Here is a 21,841-nt window from a genome sequence, read left to right on the forward strand (position 1 = left end):
CACATGTCCCAAATAATTATTTAAGCTTACATGAATTTTTTCGTAATTTTACTAAGCTTAAAAATTAGACTTTTTCATTTATCTTTAAATAACTGTTTTGACGGTGTTTTAATCCCGAAAAAATCCCAAACTTTAACATAAAATTCCTAAATTCAAAATTTAGTCTTTTTATATTATTTTAGCTTTTATGAACCATGACTCGACCCCCGTGAGCCGTGTTTCAATTAATTTAGTAGTTAAAACCACCCTTAATTGACCCTTGAAGGTTCAACCCGAGCCATCTTTCGATTTTATCGAGCCACCCTCGCACCATAACGAACCAGACCCTTACCAACACACTTAGGAACTTTACTGACCCATAAGAACCCACGGAAAACACAACCAAAAGAAAAACGAAGCCCTGACACCTACCCTAAGCTGGCCGAGAATTGCATGTGCATGACCCTTACGTTTTTGGTGTCTAGGACTCTAGCCCATGACTGGGCTCCCTAACCAGCCTCTCCAGCACTCGCCTAGGACCCTTAGGACTCGACCTGACCCATCCCAGGCCCCCTGGACAGCGCCCACGAGCCTGCAACAAGCACAGACCCTGCACGCGATTTGGGTGGCCCTTGAGCGCGAGTCCTAGCATGGCTAGGACTCTTTCCCTGACTCACCCACGACCTTGACTAGCCCCTGGAACCAGCCAACCAAGCCCTAGCCCCTGCAACAATAGAACCGAACCCCTATGCTCCATGACAGCAAGTTGCTGCACAACTTTTGTTCTAATGCTTGTGGTGTTTTTGTTGGTTTCTAAGGCCTCCAAACTCATGTAAAACCGTGTGTGATGAAACCTTAAGTCATGGCAGCCCTCTAAACCATGCAAGACATGAATCGACATAAGAAAACGTTAGTTCATAGCATGAATACGTAAAAACCGAATTTTTCCGAAATAAGGCTTCATGTTCTTCGCACATACATAAATTAAATCAATACTATGATGTAATGGACGAGAAAAAGAAGATATTGGCGTGCCTTTGCGTCGTAAACGCACGATATACCGATGGCGACGAAGAACGGGGAGAACCGAGGCTTGAAACTCTTAAAACTTTGAAGGAAAAAGGCTATTTTCCTCACGGCCGTAGCCTTCTGTGTGCCGAGGAGAGTTTTTTTGGTTTCTGAAAATTCTTTTGGCGGCGTGAAAGTGTGTGTGCGTGAATTCTGAGTGCTTAGTTTAGGTTTTAATTTGTTTTATATGCTAACAAATTTTATTAATTAGGCTTAAGGCCTAATAAATTTTAATTAAGCCCACTAGTGCAAGTTAGGCTTGAATAAAATTATAAAAATGGTTTTCATAAAAATATTTAGTGAATTAAATAGCCGGACTGCTTGAAGGATCGAATTTTAGTTGAAAATCTCACACCGATAAAAATTTAGTCCCGGCGTATAAAATCACCCCGAAATTCATTGATTTCAAAATTATGAGAAACCATCTCTCCTAAATAATTAATTAAAACATTTTTCACATTTTACAGCCTCCGGTCTCCGTTCCTCGATCGTCGCTTGAATAATCCTTAAAAATACCATTTAAATGCAACTATGTAGAAAGTATAATTTAAATATACATACATGTACAACATAATTAATTTATGCAATTAAAATAATTTAATAATTGCACGCATGTGGTTTACGTGGACCTTAAAATTTCCGGGGCGTTACAATCATTGAGTGGGTCTCATGTGAGACCGTCTCACGGATCTTAATCAGTGAGACGGGTCAATCCGACCGATATTCGCAATAAAAAGTAATACTCCTAGCATAAAAAGTAATACTTTTTAATGGATGACCCAAATAATATATCCGTCTCACAAATACGATCCGTGAGACCGTCTCACACAAGTTTTGCCTATTATCATTTGGATTAACAACTTTATTCAATCACCAAAATTTAAAATAATCCAACAGGTCAGCCCGTTCCAATTTATTGTGAAAAGTAATATTTTTGAAAAAAAAATTAAAATAATATTTTTTCATAAATCAGATCAAATCGTTGATCAATTTTACAAAAGTGAATTTTGAGACTATCTTATGTTAACTTTTGTGTTCTCCAATGAGGGGGAGCTCCTTGTGCGCGGCGTAGCATAAGGTCTAGCTGCTGCTGGTTGGCTGAGTCACCATGATTTACTTCTTCTCACATTCCTGTCGGGCCGGGAATGAGGGGCGCCTAAGGTGAGCGATTTCACCTTTTGGAGCAATGTTAACTTTTGTGTTTGTTATATAATATATAAAAAAATATTGAGTAAAGAATAAAGATGGTCTGATACGGGCAGAGTATCACCAAAGGATGTACAAAGATTTCAACACAAAATGCTCGTCCGAACTCTTACTATTACTGGGTCTGTATATTTTTAAGTCCCATTTATTTCGTAATTAATGATATTTCATGATTATTAAATTTTTAAACAGATTAATTATAAAAATTAAACCAGAGAGATGGTGGGCACCTGAAGTCTTTGGGCCTTCGGAACGGGCGGCCAAGCCGGCCGACAGATCCCGTTTGAACGGGGACAACGTGGGATGTTTTTTTTAAGGAAAGCCTTCTTTTTTTTTTTTTCTTTTTTTAGTCTTTGAAAATAAAATTAGCCAGAAATAATTGTTCCCACAGCATGCTAGCATGGGTGGCGCCGCCGGCTCCAGCCGCCACTATCGCCACCACTAATTGCCGGTGATTCGAGGGAATTACTCTTCATTACTTGTTAATATTGGACTTTGACCTAACTCAACTCCAAAAGCTAGCTCAAAGGGGGAGGATTGTCCAAGCCAATATATGTCACTCAAAGGTTAATTATCTAACCGATGTGGGACATTTAACACACCCCTATCACGCCCAGGAATGAATATCTGGACGTGGAGTTTACAAATAACCCAATTATGGGCAGAATGAGTGGCCTAATTATAGACAGTCCAACACATAACGGTAGAACCCGGGCTCTGATACCATGTTAAGATTGGACTTGGACCTAACTCAACCCCAAGAGATAGCTTTAAATTTCACTTTAATGATTTTTTTTATTTGGAAAATAAATAATCTTTTAATTAGAAATAATCAGACATTATTGGTAACTATAAATATCACCATTTTAAGGGTAAAATTAAAACAATAATATTCATAAACATAACTTTTTTGTTTTTGTTTTTGTTTTTAACTTTTGAATTTTAAGTCGACAAATGTTAATGTTTAAGCGCGTACTCCCACTTGATCCACCATTTGTCCTCCACTTATTGCATCATCTTTCTTTAGTAAGAAATTAAATTTGCAATTATTGGTGTGTTTTTTTTAATTAAAATTTAAAATTAAAATTAAAATGAAAAAAAAAATAACATACTTCCATCATGATTCCTGAATTCTTTTTTTAAAAAAAAACATGATGTAATTTGTGAATTAAATCATTTTTATTTTTTATCTCGTGGATTGTGTGTATCATGACAAGATAAAAAAAGAGGTCAACTATTTTTTTTGGCGAAAACTTGTTTGAGAAGGTCTCACGAGTTGTATTTTATGAGACATATCTTTTATTTGGGTCATCTATTAAAGAATATTATTTTTATTATAAGGGTATTACTTTTTATTGTGAATATATGTAGGGTTGACTCATCTCACAGATAAAGATTTTTGAGACCGTCTCACAAGAGACCTACTCTTTTTTTTAAAAAAAAAATAATCTTCTGCCAGTGTATTTCAAATACTTGAGTAGATCCTTTTTTTCTCCCGAAAAGATTTGATCAGGTCTATTTTCCCAATCTTCTATATAAAAAAATACAAGTAAAATTAGTCCGATCGAGATTATCTCCATTGTATTCTTTTCTCGATGATGATGACAATATTAGGGTGGAGATTGGAGTGGGATGGGGCGTGATATTTTTTTTTCTTTTAAACATATTTCTGAAGAAGGGAAAAAAGTTTATACCACTTTACTCAAGTAGTGATGGTTCTTCACTGTATTTATTTACTGGAAAATATTTTTTTATCTTATAAATTTGTATCTTTATATTTCTGATTATCAATGTTGTCAAATTTCATCTTTAGTATGCTATATTTTCTTTTTTTTATATATACTTTTATTTATTTTTCGACTTGACGTTGACATGTATAGTACTAGATTAACTGTGGGGACCCGGACGCTAATCCAGTTCTAAATCATCTTTGGGACTAATTAATCAATTATAAAACAGGGTCTAAATTTTTTTTTTCTTTTTAAAGTGCGGAATGTAGTGAAATTAAAACATATATACATATCAGTATATAAAATACAAATCCTGTATTTCAACATTTATTCCAACTAGGGTTTAAACTAAAGTCAAGTGTTTAACCCTACATCTAGTCCAAGTCCGGTGCCACCACTCTAATCACGATCTAGCTCTTCATCTCCTCGACCCTGGACCTGTCCCACCTGTTGTCAAGTACACATACAGACAAGACAACAGCCGGATATACCGGTGAGAATATAATTCCCAGTATAAATCAATGAAACATGCAATCATATAAACAATATAAAGCATGTAATCAGGTAACATGAATATGTATCAAAATCTGAAACATAAACAATCTCAAATCAAACTGTCGACATCAATCATAATTCAGACTAGACTCAATCCTAGTCTAGGGATCCCGGTTTCCAGATGTTGGCATGCGTATATCGACTAACAGTGATAGAAAAGACTCCAGTTCTATCCACGCCGATATGGTATCGATCAACAGTAATAGAAAAGACTCCAGTTCTATTCACATCGATACGGTATCGATTACCAGTAATAGAGGAAGCTATTATTCTATCCACATCAATATAGTACCGATTAACAGTAATAGAAGCAACTCTAATTCTATCCACATCGATATGACATCGATTAACAGTAATAGAAGAGCTACTAATCTATCCACATCGATACAATACTGATTAACAGTAATAGAAAAAGCCACCATCCTATCCACATCGATAGCCAAACATCCAGTGACAGACTCTGGCACATCCGCCAATACACCATCTTATGACATCGTGCAATGTGCCCGTGGTAATCCCACCACTAACGGCACTTCTGTCATAAGATGACTCCTCTAATACCTGCTGTCTAAAATCAAGAGAACAAGTATATCAATCAACTCAATGCAAATATCAATGCAATAAAGTAAGTATGTGATTTAGGGAAACCCAAGTCTAAACCGACTCAAGTCCATCTCCCAATACCACATTGACTTATACCTTTCGTTGCAGTCTCGGTTTCCCGCTCAGTCAAAGTCCTGAACTCAAAGCCTGTCTGGTACTGACAATATCAATAGTCTCATATCAATATACTAGTCAATTCCATAACAATCTTGATCAATCTGGATTTAATTCACAATTGACGGCATAACTGTACAATCTCAATATTCCCGTCAATACAACATCACTAGATAACAGTTACAATCCATAACCTATATCCCATTCAATCTATAATCAATCCATAATCCATATCTGTCCAATAGCAACTGATTATAATCAGAAAATCATAACAATTCCATAATCAGTCTATTTCTTAATCTGACTTCGATTCTACGATGTCTAACATGTCAAGAACATCATATATGAATCCTATTTAATTCTGACAATAGCATAATTTCCAAGCATGTCAAAACGTATCAAAACTTACGTCAAAGTGTAGCCTACGTCGATAGGAACTCGGTACCGAAGTCGGATTATAATTCAGACGGACGGATATTTCACAGTAGAATTTGAAATCAAAATACCTTCGGCTTCCAATTCTTTTTCTCTCCGATTTACAAATTCTGTATGTATACATATATATATTCGTGCATGCACTAGCTACGTGTCGCCTTAAAATTCCGCGCAAATCCTCTCGCGCATATGCGCGCATTGTCTTCGCGCATATGCGCGAGACCATGTCTCGGCGCGTGCTGCACACCTCGCCTCGCGCATATGCGCGCACGCTATCGGCGCATATGCGCGGGGCCAATCGAAATTTAGGGGGGCTACTGTCCCCTTCGCGCATATGCGCGCCATCACTCGCGCATATGCGCGAACCCTTCTGTTCGATGCGCGCATTGTCCGCGCATGTGCGTGCTGTTTCCTTTGCACATACACACACTTTTCACACATACGTGTATTTCGTGTCCCGATTAATCCTTTCATAATCATATCAAATTATAATTCAATAATTACGGATTAACAGGATTAAATTTCCGGGCATTACATTTCTCCCCCCCTAAGATACGATTTCGTCCTCGAAATCATCGATAATCAAATCATATCATTAAGAAGGACTGTAATTACAGGCGAGTACGTATCTACATCAGTAAAATAATGCTGGGAATTCCTGTCTCATGTCAGATTCAGTCTCCCACGTAGCTTCTTCAACGCCATGACGAGTCCATTGAATTTTCACAAGAGGAATCGTCTTTGTTCTGAGCTGTTTTTCTTTACGATCAATAATCCGGATCGGTTTCTCGACATAACTCAATGTCTCGTCCAGCTCAGTCTCATCTGGCTGAATCACATGAGAATCATCAGGAAGATACTTCCGCAGCATTGATACATGGAAGACATCATGTATCTCAGACAATGAAGGCGGCAATGCTAAGTCGATAGGCACGATCTCCTATCTTTTCAAGAATCTCATATGGACCTACATATCTTGGAGACAATTTCCCTTTCTTTCCAAATCGGACAACACCCCTGAAAGGTGAAATCTTCAGGAATACTCGGTCTCCTGCCTCAAATACCAACGGTCGTCGTCGAAGGTTGGCATATTTGGCTTGTCTGTCCTGGGCTGCCTTCATTTTCTTCTGAATCAGCTTTACTTTCTCAGTCATATCTCTGATCATATCAGGTCCAGTCTCAGGAACTTCAGAGATATCATCCCAGTAAAGAGGGGATCGACATTTCTTCCCGTACAACGCCTCAAATGGTGCCATCTCAATACTCGTTTGATAGCTATTGTTGTACGAAAATTCACAAAGAGGCAATGCATCTTGCCATCCAGTGCTAAAATCAAGCACTACAGCTCTCAGCATATCTTCCAATGTCTGTATCGTACGCTCTGACTGTCCATCAGTCTGTGGATGATATGCGGTACTCAATGTAACTTCGTACCGAGAGCTTGCTGCAGGCTCTGCCAGAAGTGCGAAGTAAATCGAGGGTCACGGTCTGAAACAATTGACTTCGGCACTCCGTGCAGTCTCACCACTTCTCGAACATAGATATTGGCCATCTGATCATATCTATAGGTCATCTTGTATGGAATAAAACATGCAGATTTGGTCAATCGATCAATCACGATCCAAATCGCATCACAACCTCGGGAGGATCTCGGCAACTGTGTCACAAAATCCATGGAAATGTGATCCCATTTCCATTCAGGAATGGACAAACTCTGTAGTAGTCCTCCAGGTTTCTTCCTCTCAGCTTTCACCTGTTGGCAATTCAGACACTTGGCTACAAATGTAGTCACATCAGCTTTCATTTGTTTCCACCAATACTGTGTCTTTAAATCATTGTACATTTTTCTGCCACCAGGATGAATGCTAAATCGGCTGTTGTGCGCTTCGGTCAGTATTCGCTGTTTCAAATCCGAAACATTCGGCACAACTAATCGATTATTCACATACAAAATATCATTTCGAACCTGGTATTCCGATCGATGTCCAGCTCTAACCATAGCAATCGACTTCTGTATATTCTGATCACCTTTCTGAGCTGCTTTAATTTTCACAATCAGCTCTGGTTCAGCTTGAATAGTATATATTCTTATTGGTCTCCGATCTGTCTCAAATACTAATCCAGACAAACAACAGTCTTTAATCAAATTCGAAACACCAATAGTCGACAAGGATAGTGCACATACCTTTCGACTTAGTGCATCAGCTGCTGCATTTGACTTTCCTGGATAATACTTGATTTCACAATCAAAATCTTTCAATAAATCAAGCCATCGTCGCTGTCTCATATTCAATTCGGATTGTGAAAACAGATATTTCAAGCTTTTATGATCAGAATATATTTCGAATTTCTCCCCGTAGAGGTAATGTCGCCATATCTTCAGCGCAAAGACTATGGCTGCCAATTCAAGATCATGAATTGGGTAACGAGTCTCATGGGGTTTCAGCTGTCTCGAGGCATAAGCAATCACATGCCCCCGCTGCATCAAAACACAACCCAATCCTCGGTGAGATGCATCACAATAAACAACAAATCCACCAGTGCCTGAAGGAATCGTCAACACAGGAGCACTGGTCAGTCTCTTCTTTAGTTCAAGAAAACTGGCCTCACAGTCTTCAGACCAGACAAACGGAGCATTCTTCTGAGTTAGCTGAGTAATAGGCTTGGCAATACTCGAAAAATCTTGGATAAAACGTCGGTAATACCCTGCCAAACCCATAAAACTGCGTATCTCTGGTACAGATGTCGGTCTCGGCCACGAAATCACTGCCTCAACCTTACTAGGATCAACAGATATACCATCTCCTGATATAATGTGACCCAAAAACACTACCTGTTTCAACCAAAACTCGCATTTCGACAATTTAGCATACAATTTCTCAGCTCTCAGAATTCTCAACACAGTCCTCAGATGATTAGCATGTTCAATCATATTCTTTGAATAAATCAATATATCATCAATGAATATGATAACAAAATCATCCAAATATGTCTGAAAGACACGGTTCATCAATCCCATAAACACCGCCGGTGCATTCAGTCAAACCAAATGGCATGACAATAAACTCATAGTGTCCATACCTGGTTCTGAATGCTGTCTTTGAGATATCAGAATCCCTGACTCTCAATTGATGGTATCCAGATCTCAAATCGATCTTGGAATATACAGATGAACCCTGCAACTGATCAAACAAATCATCAATACGAGGCAATGGATATTTATTCTTTACCGTTGCCTTGTTCAGCTGCCTGTAGTCGATACAAAGTCTCATCGACCCATCTTTCTTCCTCACGAACAGTACTGGAGCACCCCAAGGAGATACACTCGGTCTGATATATCCCTTGGCCAGTAAATCCTCCAACTGTTCCTTCAACTCTTTCAATTCGATTGGTGCCATCCGGTATGGAGCTCTCGAAATCGGAACTGTTCCTGGCATTAACTCTATGCTGAAGTCTATCTCTCGAATCGGAGGCAATCCAGGAATCTCGTCTGGAAAGACATCAGCAAATTCGCACACCACTGGCAAATCCGCCAATGATGGGCCCTTCTTCAGTAAATCAACTGAATATACCAGGAATCCATCCGCTCCCTTCTGCAATAATCGAGTCATATTTATTGCAGATATCAAAGGAATTCTAGCACGAGAACCCTTACCATAAAATTTCCACTCTTCAGCCATCTCAGGTTTGAATCGAACTATCTTGTGGAAACAATCGACTGTAGCTCTGTACTTGGTTAACGTATCGATACCGATGATACAATCAAAATCAGATAACCCAAGCACAATACAGTCTAACTCAATCGTATGCCCATCGTACTGCAGTGTACAAAATTTCACAGACTTCACTGATATCAAACCTGTCCCTAACGGAGACGAGACAGATACTACAGTAGCTAAAGACTCAATAGGCAAAGAATGCATCAAAGCAAATCGCTCAGATATGAAAGTATGTGATGCGCCAGTATCAATCAATACATATGCAGGATAACCAGAAATAAAACAGTTACCTGCCACGACATCATCAGGTGCATCCTGAGCTTGCTCCTCAGTCAACGCAAACAATCGGGCCTGCTGTCTAGGAGGCTGGCTCACTGTCTGGCCCCCTCCTGGCCTCTGCTGTGACAGAGTAGACGGTGCTGGCTGAAAGGAATGCACGGCAGAGGGTCGTCTCCCTGGCTGAGCAACTGATCCCGCTGACTCAGCTGCCTGTGATCCCTGGGCACCTCTCTGGGGACACACTCGAGCAAAGTGTCCATGCTGCTTACAGATGCGGCAATTGCCGAACACTCCTCTGCACTGCTCTGTGGAATGCCTCCCTCCACAGGTGCTACAGTATGGTCCTGTATAATTCTGGCCCTGACTAGTCTGTCTAGAGCCACTAGAACTAGAGGAGCTACTCCCAGCTTTCTTGAATTTCTTCCCTTTAGCCTTCAGGAAGTCTTTCTTCCCACTTCCACTACCACTCTCAAATCGAGAAAATGGTGGAGGCATCTGTGAACTCGGTGCTGAAGGCACAAATGAAGCCTCTTTCTGTCTTATCAATCCTGCTTCAGCTCCCTTGGCTCGGTTCAAGGCATCGGTAAAATTGTTTGGCCTTCCGGTATTCACCAGGGTAAATATTTCAGGATTTAGACCATTTATGAACTGGTCTGCAACGGCCTCATCACTTCCAGCCACGTGAGGGGCAAAGCGAAGCAGAGTAGAGAACTTAGCCACATAATCCTCAATGTTTAACTGGCCTTGTTTCAAATTTGCAAACTCGGCTCCCTTGTCCTTCCTATATGAAACTGGAAAGAACCGTAGATAAAATTCAGTCTTAAACACATTCCAGGTAATGGCCGTACCTCGTAATTCCAAAGCCCGTTTTGTCGTATTCCACCAGTGTTTAGCAACATCATGCATCTGGTGTCCGATCAGTTTCACCCTCTTTTCCTCAGTATACTCCAAAGAGTTAAACAGTGATTCAATGTCGTCCAACCAACTTTCACATTCCACGGAATTCTCCGTTCCTTTCAAAGTCGGTGGATGAAATGACTGAAATCTTTTCAACAATTGCTCCATTGGAGTAGGGGTCACATCCATGGGAGGATTCGATGTACTTCCCTGTTCTGGTATCCTTCTCGGAGGCATATCTGATAATCGAAGAGGTTAGTAATTCCAAATACCACTTACCAGTTTCAATCCTCCTCGGATCATCTTACAGCTGATCCATTCCAAATAATATACAATACCATATCAATATCAGATAATTCAGGTAGCATATATTAAAACAGGAATCATGCGAGCAATCAAGAGCAGGAAAGAAAATCTCAATCTACCCCGCTCACTAGCTTCTATCTCAGTCTAAGGGATCTATCGCTCTGATACCACCTGTTGTGGGGACCCGGACGCTAATCCAGTTCTAAATCATCTTTGGGACTAATTAATCAATTATAAAACAGGGTCTAAATTTTTTTTTCTTTTTAAAGTGCGGAATGTAGTGAAATTAAAACATATATACATATCAGTATATAAAATACAAATCCTGTATTTCAACATTTATTCCAACTAGGGTTTAAACTAAAGTCAAGTGTTTAACCCTACATCTAGTCCAAGTCCGGTGCCACCACTCTAATCACGATCTAGCTCTTCATCTCCTCGACCCTGGACCTGTCCCACCTGTTGTCAAGTACACATACAGACAAGACAACAGCCGGATATACCGGTGAGAATATAATTCCCAGTATAAATCAATGAAACATGCAATCATATAAACAATATAAAGCATGTAATCAGGTAACATGAATATGTATCAAAATCTGAAACATAAACAATCTCAAATCAAACTGTCGACATCAATCATAATTCAGACTAGACTCAATCCTAGTCTAGGGATCCCGGTTTCCAGATGTTGGCATGCGTATATCGACTAACAGTGATAGAAAAGACTCCAGTTCTATCCACGCCGATATGGTATCGATCAACAGTAATAGAAAAGACTCCAGTTCTATTCACATCGATACGGTATCGATTACCAGTAATAGAGGAAGCTATTATTCTATCCACATCAATATAGTACCGATTAACAGTAATAGAAGCAACTCTAATTCTATCCACATCGATATGACATCGATTAACAGTAATAGAAGAGCTACTAATCTATCCACATCGATACAATACTGATTAACAGTAATAGAAAAAGCCACCATCCTATCCACATCGATAGCCAAACATCCAGTGACAGACTCTGGCACATCCGCCAATACACCATCTTATGACATCGTGCAATGTGCCCGTGGTAATCCCACCACTAACGGCACTTCTGTCATAAGATGACTCCTCTAATACCTGCTGTCTAAAATCAAGAGAACAAGTATATCAATCAACTCAATGCAAATATCAATGCAATAAAGTAAAGTATGTGATTTAGGGAAACCCAAGTCTAAACCGACTCAAGTCCATCTCCCAATACCACATTGACTTATACCTTTCGTTGCAGTCTCGGTTTCCCGCTCAGTCAAAGTCCTGAACTCAAAGCCTGTCTGGTACTGACAATATCAATAGTCTCATATCAATATACTAGTCAATTCCATAACAATCTTGATCAATCTGGATTTAATTCACAATTGACGGCATAACTGTACAATCTCAATATTCCCGTCAATACAACATCACTAGATAACAGTTACAATCCATAACCTATATCCCATTCAATCTATAATCAATATCTGTCCAATAGCAACTGATTATAATCAGAAAATCATAACAATTCCATAATCAGTCTATTTCTTAATCTGACTTCGATTCTACGATGTCTAACATGTCAAGAACATCATATATGAATCCTATTTAATTCTGACAATAGCATAATTTCCAAGCATGTCAAAACGTAGCAAAACTTACGTCAAAGTGTAGCCTACGTCGATAGGAACTCGGTACCGAAGTCGGATTATAATTCAGACGGACGGATATTTCACAGTAGAATTTTGAAATCAAAATCCCTCGGCTTTCAATTCTTTTTCTCTCCGATTTACAAATTCTGTATGTATACATATATATATTCGTGCATGCACTAGCTACGTGTCGCCTTAAAATTCCGCGCAAATCCTCTCGCGCATATGCGCGCATTGTCTTCGCGCATATGCGCGAGACCATGTCTCGGCGCGTGCTGCACACCTCGCCTCGCGCATATGCGCGCACGCTATCGGCGCATATGCGCGGGGCCAATCGAAATTTAGGGGGGCTACTGTCCCCTTCGCGCATATGCGCGCCATCACTCGCGCATATGCGCGAACCCTTCTGTTCGATGCGCGCATGTGCGCGCATTGTCCGCGCATGTGCGTGCTGTTTCCTTTGCACATACACACACTTTTCACACATACGTGTATTTCGTGTCCCGATTAATCCTTTCATAATCATATCAAATTATAATTCAATAATTACGGATTAACAGGAATAAATTTCCGGGCATTACATTAACACTCCAAATAAAAATAACAAAATTATCAACAATAAAAATTAAAATATTATAATTGAAATTTTATAACATAAATGATCAAAATGACAAAATATTAATTTATTTGAACTCCAATATCAAACCTACTTTGTTTTTATAATTTCATTATCTTTTATAAAATAAGTTGTGATTAGCATAAATATATATATATATATATATATATATATATATATATATATATATATATATATATATTATAAATATTAGAAAAGCCAAATCTAAAGCAGCGGCGGGTGTCCCACGTGCGGGCCTAACGCCGTTGCTAGATTCACTAATCACTGGTCTCTTTCAATTAGGGCTCAATTTGCAGACTGGAGTCTCTTATACATATTTTTATGAACCAACAATAACCTTTGATATCGAAGCCGTTGAAATGAATCATTCGAATTATTATATGATTTAAAATATTGGAGTTATTTTATTTAATTTGTTGTAAGAGTTTTTTATAATATGCGTCGATGTGATCCATATATATCTGCAGTAAAAAATAATATTTTCTATGATCCAGATCGGATATCAAATATGTATCACAAAATTGACTCCTTAAATAGTGTCATAGGAGTTTTTGTGAAGTCATAATTAGGATACAATGAAGTTATAACCAAAATTATGTGTTCGAATATTGGGAATTATGGGTAAAAAAATAAATGCTATCAATGTATAGAAGAAAAAAATCTCTAAGTTATGGGTCATTTGTAAGAATAGAGTGCTAGTATATATTTTCAAACTCGTTCATGTGCATGGTTGGAAGGATTTTGTAGATTGGATTCAAAATTATTAGGCAAAAACTTATATTATGAAACGGTCTTACAGGTCGTATTTTTGTGTGACAAATATCTTATTTGGATTTCAAGGATTTTCTTCATATTTTGTGGTACATAATACAACATATTGCCAAAATTTTGTGCCGTCTTTTGAATTTCTCTAAGATCTCCCGATAGTTTAGAGGAATCTGGTACTATTTTTAAGAACCTGTTATTTTGAATCATAAGTTTACCTTAAGATTTTGATAGTTTCCTTCTTGTTATCTAACCATAGTTAGATCTTCCAGTTGCAAATATTCCGGAGTTCTGGAATAAATCCTATAAATACTTAATCTCGAACCTGGGTTCAGATTCATGTTAATTAAGAAAATTCTCCTCATCAAATATTTAATTACTTGATAATAATAAATTTGTATGTTTTAAATATTTTTACCTAAGCTCTGATACCATTTTCGGCCCAGAAAATCAATTAGTTGAATTTTATCACATATAAGCAAAATAAGGGTATTTTGTCTTTTTAACTTCTTTTAGGTAGTAGAACCAAAGTTTTTTAGTGTGTGTAATAAATTTAAATTTTATTTTGGTTTGGGTATTTTTTCATAATTTACCCTTAAAAGTGTATTTTTATCATAAAATTAACAATTAAGTAACTTTAAGAATAGTTTCTCCATTCGTTAAAATAATAAAAAACGTCAAAGAGTGTATTTAACGAAAACTAAAACCATTATTTTACTTATCCACAAAAATGAAATTAATAAAATCATATTTAACTACATTTATAATAAGATTTAATATATATTCACACATGACAGATACTAATATTTTATATATTTTCATTCTTAATTTTGCTAGAAAAAATCATACATCGTCCAAACAAGATGTAACAAAACAATTACATATATTTTCGCTATAATTGTTCGTAAATTTGAATAAAAATAAACTAAATTACAAATATAAATAAATGTGAAAAAACAAATAGCTAGTACAAGCACACAACATATATATAGTTACCACTGATAAAATTGACTAAATTTCAAAAAGTAGATACATGCAAAAAAAAAATAAAAAAATACAAGCACTGAAATATCTTATGATACAAACACATTAATGATATATTTAAACTATATGTATATATCAATTTTTTAAATAATTTTATTGTAAAAATATGAAATATTATAATCTAATAATAAACTTAACCAATTATAATGACATTTTTCCCTTTTCTTGAAGCTGTTGCCTCCATGCAATTACGACAACTCAAGTAAAACAACAATCATTAATTTGTCCAAAATTTGTTTCTCAACAGCTTCGAGCGTTCATGATTTCCAAATGTCGCCTCTTTAATTACTTCCTTTCAATTATTGTGTTTTCTAATTTTCTCATTAAAGTTGGTCAAGAGATCTCCACCGTTTTCGTTATTAATTAATACAATTAATATTCATACATCGCAATAAATCGAGCATTTTCCCAATTTATACCTATACATATATGAATTAAGGTTAAAAGTATATCTAATATGGCAAAAACTTGTGTGAGACGGTCTCACGGGTCGAATTTTTGAGACGGATCTCTTATTTGGGTTATCCATGAGAAAGTATAATTTTTTATGCTAAGAATATTACTTTTTATTGTGAATATTAGTAGGGTTGACCCGTCTCACATATTAGTATCCGTGAGACGGTCTCACATGAGACCTACTAATCTAATATATTGTATATGGATATTTACATCGTCAGATTTTTTTATTATTTCACGGGATTACATATTCAATGTATCATAACTTTGACAAATGAAATTTCGTTATTATATTTTGTATGATAGATAGGGTGGGAAAGATACATAATTTTCAGTAAACCGATGTTATTGTAGCAAAAGATACAAAAATTTATTGAAATTTTCAGTACAGTATGGTATCGATACAAAAAATTTCGCTGTATGAAATTTGAAAATTTTTAGTATATACCGAAATATTGAAATAATATATATATTTTTAAATAATAAATATAAAATTTTAAAAAATAGAAAGTATTTTTTGATATGACAATCCTTAAACCAACAAATAACCACTCGAGTTCATGTTGGCCTAATATTGAATATAAGAGTCTAAGATTGATTTCGACATGTAACATTCATAAAAATATATGAACTTCATATAATTAAAATAAAATTAGACCAATAAATATAATGTGTATATATTATCTTGGAGTAGGTCTCTTGCGAGACGGTCTCACAGATCTTTATCTGTGAGATGGCTCAACACTACCGATATTCACAATAAAAATAATACTCTTAGTATAAAAAGTAATATTTTTTCATGGATAACCCAAATAAAAAATATGTCTAATAAATATTACTCATAAAACCATCTCACACAAGTTTTGATGATTATCTTTATAGCAACATCTCATCAACGAATGCCCGAATTCAGATTCTTTAGGGCTTATTTTCATGTGCTGATTGATTATCGAATTAAATAGTCGTTTTTCCCCAAAGAAGGCACCGTCACCTTTTTTTATTTTGCTTGTTTATTAAATAATTTATGCATCGTGCTCGTGAATTTTTCACGAAATTTGTAGATTAAAATTTTATTTAATTTATATATTTAAAAATTAATTTAATGGCTAGTCAATATGATCAATAAATAGTATTCAAAAAAGGACAGAACAGCTACATAAAAAACATACTTAAAATATAGAATTCAAAACTTTTAAATCAGATCATGCAGGTTTTTATTTTTTTTAAGGTATCAGATCATGCAGATTTGATTACACTTTCCTTCATCAAAGTCCAATATGTTTTTTTTTTTAAAAAACTTTGCATTTATATATTCTTTTGTTTTTAATTAAATTGAATTTATTTCCATAGGTAAAAGGATACATATGAGAATAACAAAAATTTGTGTGAGACGGTTTTATGGATCATATTTTATGAGTCGAATCTATTATTTGGGTTATCAATGGAAAAATATTACTTTTTATGCTAAGATTATTACTTTTTAAGCAAAAAATTGTATGAGACGGTCTCAAATGTCGTATTTTGTGAGACATATATCTTATTTGGGTCATCCATGAAAAAATATTACTTTTAACGTTAAGAGTATAACTTTTTATTGTGAATATAACCTATATCACAGATAAAGATTCGTGAGACCGTCTCACAAGAGACATACTCTATTTTTTATTGTGAATATCGGTAGGGTTGACCCGTCTCACAGATAAAGATTCGTGAGACTGTCTTACAAAAGATCTAATCATAAGATATTTGAAATCATGCTCAATTATTACAATCTCAATTTTACAATATCTTTAAAATCATCTAATTTTAATATGAAATCGATTTATTCATGTTTTTTTTTTAAAATTTAATAACTAATCAAAACAATTGTTTGTTCACTCCTTTTCTTTCTATAAATTTATTTTTATAAAATATAAAATAATATTATCAAATTATTTATTACAAGAATAAAAAATAATATAAGAAATCAATCAATACACACACTGACACACTCCCCAAAACAGTGTCATTTTATAATGTTTATATATATAATAAGTAGCAGAAAGTCCTCTTTTCTATCTTCTCACTCGCTTGCTTTTGGTCTCTCTCTCTCTCTCTCCGTATTTTTCTGGACACTGCAAAAAATAATAGAGGGGACTCTTTTCTGTCACCTGAAATTTTGCTTATTTTGAGGGCTCTTCCTCGCCGCCTCTAATTTACGGCTGCTGCGTAGAGATTTGAAGTGCTGTGGTGCATTTAGTTTTGGTTCGGCGCCTGGACTGAATTCTTGGCTTTATTGCTACGCTCAGTGCAAGAATTTCTAGGCAGGCATTTGCTGAATCTCAGTTCTTTTGCCTTGTAATGAAGAGTTCTTGATATTTTGGTTCTTCTGAAATAAAATGTTTCTTGAAAAATCTTTTTTTGTGTGTGTGTGTGTGTTTTTTTATTGGGTTTACCGGTAAATAGAAATAGGACCTTTTTCTTTTTTTTTTTTTTCTGTCTGGAAAGAATTTATTTTTGTTTCGGAGATCCGGGTTCAAGAAAAAGACTCGTCACAAATGGGGAATTCGGGAAAGTGGAACTTAGGAGTTTTCTTTTCTTTTTGTTTCTTATATTTGTTGGGATTGTGCTCTTTTTTATTTATTTCTTTCTTGCTTAATTCCAAATCCCATATGTTTTGGATCTGAGAATTTCTCCTGGCTTTCGTTTTCTTGGAAGAAGGTGGTGGTGCTTGCTTCCGTACAATTCTTTTGTCTCATTGCGTGTTTTTTTCCTCCCCCTATTCTTCACTTTCAGATCCTGAGAGAATCTTCTGCAGAAGAAATAGGGGACAATGAAGCAAGCGGAAGAAGCTATTGTATCCAACTTCAATGAGACTGAGCTTGACGGCGACGGAAAGGAGGAGGGGATGGTGGAGGAGCTGCCCATTTTCAGCGTCAAAAACGCCCTCTGGCACGGCGGATCAGCCTACGATGCCTGGTTCAGCTGTGCTTCCAATCAAGTATGTGAACTTCTGTTTATCTCCCCTCCCCACTCTCCATTTCTCAGTCTGATTCATTGTATTTTACATTCTACAGCATTCTTAACCTGGATTTTTTTGCAGGTTGCGCAAGTTTTGTTAACTCTCCCTTATTCTTTCTCCCAACTTGGAATGCTTTCTGGGATTGTATTTCAAATTTTCTACGGTTTAATGGGCAGCTGGACTGCGTATCTCATCAGTGTTCTATACATTGAATACCGCAGCAGAAAGGAAAAAGAAGGTGTCAGCTTCAAGAATCATGTCATCCAGGTCCGTTAATCTCGCAAAAACAAGAAAAAATAACACCAAAAGGAAAAACCCACAAAAAATAAAGCTAAACAAAGGCTAAAATCCTTGATTTAATTTCTCAAAATGCAGTGGTTCGAAGTTCTTGATGGACTACTTGGGCCATACTGGAAAGCTGCAGGTTTAGCCTTCAACTGCACTTTTCTCCTCTTTGGATCTGTCATCCAACTCATAGCCTGTGCAAGGTGACCAAACTATAACACAACTTTTTAATTTTTTTTTCATATATTTCCAATCATAATCTTTGATAAAAGATTGGATATCCACAAAAATAATTGACATATAATTTTCAGCAACATATACTACATAAATGACCACCTGGACAAGAGGACATGGACATATATATTTGGAGCTTGCTGTGCCACCACTGTTTTCATCCCCTCTTTTCACAACTACAGAATTTGGTCCTTTTTAGGACTTGGGATGACTACTTACACAGCTTGGTACTTGACTATTGCAGCCCTTGTTCATGGCCAGGTTGAATTTTTTTCTCTCAATATATAAATTGAAATAATAATTGTTTTAATGATAAAGTTTGGTTTTTTGTGCAAATGGGATCTCTAAAATATGGTTTTTCTTATCTTTTTTTTGGCTTAATTTGGATTAATTATAGGTTGAAGGAGTGCAACACTCGGGTCCAAAAAAGATGGTGCTGTACTTCACTGGAGCCACCAACATACTCTACACATTTGGTGGACATGCTGTAACTGTGTAAGCTTTTTTCAGTTTTTTTTTTTTAATTTTTTTTCCTATTTTACTTTTATTCTTACATTTTAGTTTTTTAAAGAGAAATGTCATCTTTTTTTCTTCTTCCTCCTATTCCCGGCTTCTCTGTGCAGCTTTTGCCAACCTCATAGGGGACTGTATTACGAGACACTCATAGAAACAGCTTTTTCTTTGTTTATTTGAACTGAGAATTGTGGGAAAAAAAGAACACTTAACATTAATAAAAATTATCTTGTCCCCATTCCCGGCGCGCCGCCCCGAGTAAATAAAGTTTGTCACTTCTTTGTTCAAGTTTTTGATCTATTTAGAAATAAATCTCTCAATTGTTCTATGTTTTTACCTTAATCCGTGGACTGAGGTTTGCCTAAGATGTATCAAAGATCAATTCTTGATCATCTTTTGCTTCTGGTAAAAAAATATTGACAGGGAAATCATGCATGCCATGTGGAAGCCTCAAAAGTTCAAGTACATATACTTGTTAGCCACACTCTATGTGTTCACCCTTACCTTACCCTCGGCCTCCGCCGTCTACTGGGCGTTTGGCGATCAGCTCCTAACCCACTCCAATGCATTCGCTCTCCTCCCAAAAAACGGCTGGCGTGACGCCGCCGTTATACTCATGCTTATCCATCAGGTTGATCATTCTACACTGTTGTATTCCTAAATAGAAACGAATTGAACATGAATTGTCGCTGTTGATCTAACACATTTGGAAAAACAGTTCATCACATTCGGATTCGCGTGCACACCACTGTACTTTGTGTGGGAGAAGGTGATCGGGATGCACGATACAAGAAGTATATGCTTGAGGGCGCTTGCGAGGCTGCCTGTGGTGATCCCTATATGGTTCTTGGCCATTGTTTTCCCATTTTTCGGGCCGATTAATTCCGCGGTTGGTGCGCTTTTAGTGAGCTTTACAGTCTACATCATCCCTGCGCTGGCTCACATGCTCACATACAGAAAAGGCACCTCTCGGAAGGTAAAGATTGCAACGAATAATTGAGTTTTTACTTTGGCCTAAAAAAGTGAAAATAAAGTAGAAATTTGTGCAAGAATTTTCCCATGTTGGGGTGGGTAGAGTGGAGAGTACAGGCACAGGTTAGTGATATTAAATGCATGGATTTGGAAATATTGGCCCAAGATTTCAATATTTTGGGTGGCAAGTCATTTTCAGTTTAGTTACATGCTATGATCTGATCTCCATGTTTTATCAGTACACACACACACACACACATATATATTATTTTTTTTTCATTTTTAATATTTATATAAAAATAAAATTTACAACAACAGTTTTTAAAATTTCTTGTATATTTTTCTATTTCCTCTAACTGAATACCTCCTCTTCTTTTGTTTGATTTAGAATGCCGCGGAGAAGCCACCATTCTTCTTGCCGAGTTGGGCGGCAATGTATCTTGTGAACGCCTTCATCGTGATCTGGGTATTGGTAGTCGGCTTTGGGTTCGGGGGATGGGCGAGCGTGACGAATTTCATCAAACAAATCGACACATTCGGGCTCTTTGCCAAGTGTTATCAGTGCAAAGCTCCGCCTCAACCCGCACCAGCACCACCCCACAATTGATCGACCCCTCGAATTGAAAAAGATAAAAGAAAAAAAAAAGGACTTTGACTAATCAAACACACCCCTCCCTCGTCTTCTATATCCATATATATCTTTCTGGTAATATACATGGGGACTCTGCAATGTTTCCCCTACATGTGATGTGTGCTTTATCGACCTTTTTTTTTCCTTTCTTTTTTTTTAAAAAATTAAATTAAATAGTTTGATTTTTCTTGATTATATAAGAGTTTGCGTTGAATTGTAATGGGATCCCTCTACTTGTCAAAGAATGGGCTAATTTACAATGTAATATAGTGTATTGATTGCCTCTTTTCTTGGAATTTAATATTAAATGCATTTGTATTTGCTATATATGAAATTTTGGGAAAAAACTTGGTCCAGAGTGGGAAATTCATTATTTTATTCAACAATCAAATGGAACAATCGGGATTTATGACATGTACATCGAAAAATAATGAATAAGGGGCGTAAATTTATTTTCAAAAAAAAAAAAGACACTGAAATTAATTAAATTTGAGATGTAAATGTAACATGGAATTGTTCCTGGGCAAAACTTGTGTGAGACGGTCTCACGGATCGTATTTTGTGAGATAGATATCTTATTTGGGTCATCCACGAAAAAATATTATTTTTTATGCTAAGAGTATTACTTTTTATTGTGAATATTGATAAGGTTGACTCATCTCACAGATAAATATTCGTGAAACCGTATCACAAAAGACCATCTCTTATTCTTGGAAGCTTTGTCGAAATTACCGTTTTA

General features: G+C 36.4%; 1 protein-coding gene across 1 annotated transcript; it reads left to right on the forward strand.

The window, feature by feature from the left end:
* The first annotated feature begins 17,525 nt into the window (after positions 1-17,525).
* Positions 17,526-21,388, forward strand: LOC140818225 (auxin transporter-like protein 2). The gene is made up of 9 exons (XM_073178120.1): positions 17,526-17,769; positions 18,242-18,446; positions 18,549-18,734; positions 18,843-18,955; positions 19,064-19,247; positions 19,384-19,481; positions 19,923-20,130; positions 20,218-20,475; positions 20,860-21,388. The coding sequence occupies exons 2-9, from the start codon at positions 18,279-18,281 to the stop codon at positions 21,076-21,078; spliced, it is 1,434 nt and encodes a 477-aa protein (XP_073034221.1). The 5' UTR covers positions 17,526-17,769; positions 18,242-18,278; the 3' UTR covers positions 21,079-21,388.
* The last annotated feature ends 453 nt before the right edge of the window (positions 21,389-21,841 follow it).

The sequence above is a fragment of the Primulina eburnea genome, chromosome 17 (assembly GCF_022965805.1).
Source record: "Primulina eburnea isolate SZY01 chromosome 17, ASM2296580v1, whole genome shotgun sequence".
Taxonomy (NCBI): Eukaryota; Viridiplantae; Streptophyta; class Magnoliopsida; order Lamiales; family Gesneriaceae; genus Primulina; species Primulina eburnea.

Coding starts and splice junctions, on each gene's coding strand:
- LOC140818225 (XM_073178120.1), top strand. CDS start 18,279: ATGAAGCAAGCGGAAGAAGCTATTGTATCCAACTTCAATGAGACTGAG. Junction 18,447..18,548: donor TCAGCTGTGCTTCCAATCAA/GTATGTGAACTT, acceptor ATTTTTTTGCAG/GTTGCGCAAGTTTTGTTAAC. Junction 20,131..20,217: donor TACTCATGCTTATCCATCAG/GTTGATCATTCT, acceptor TTGGAAAAACAG/TTCATCACATTCGGATTCGC.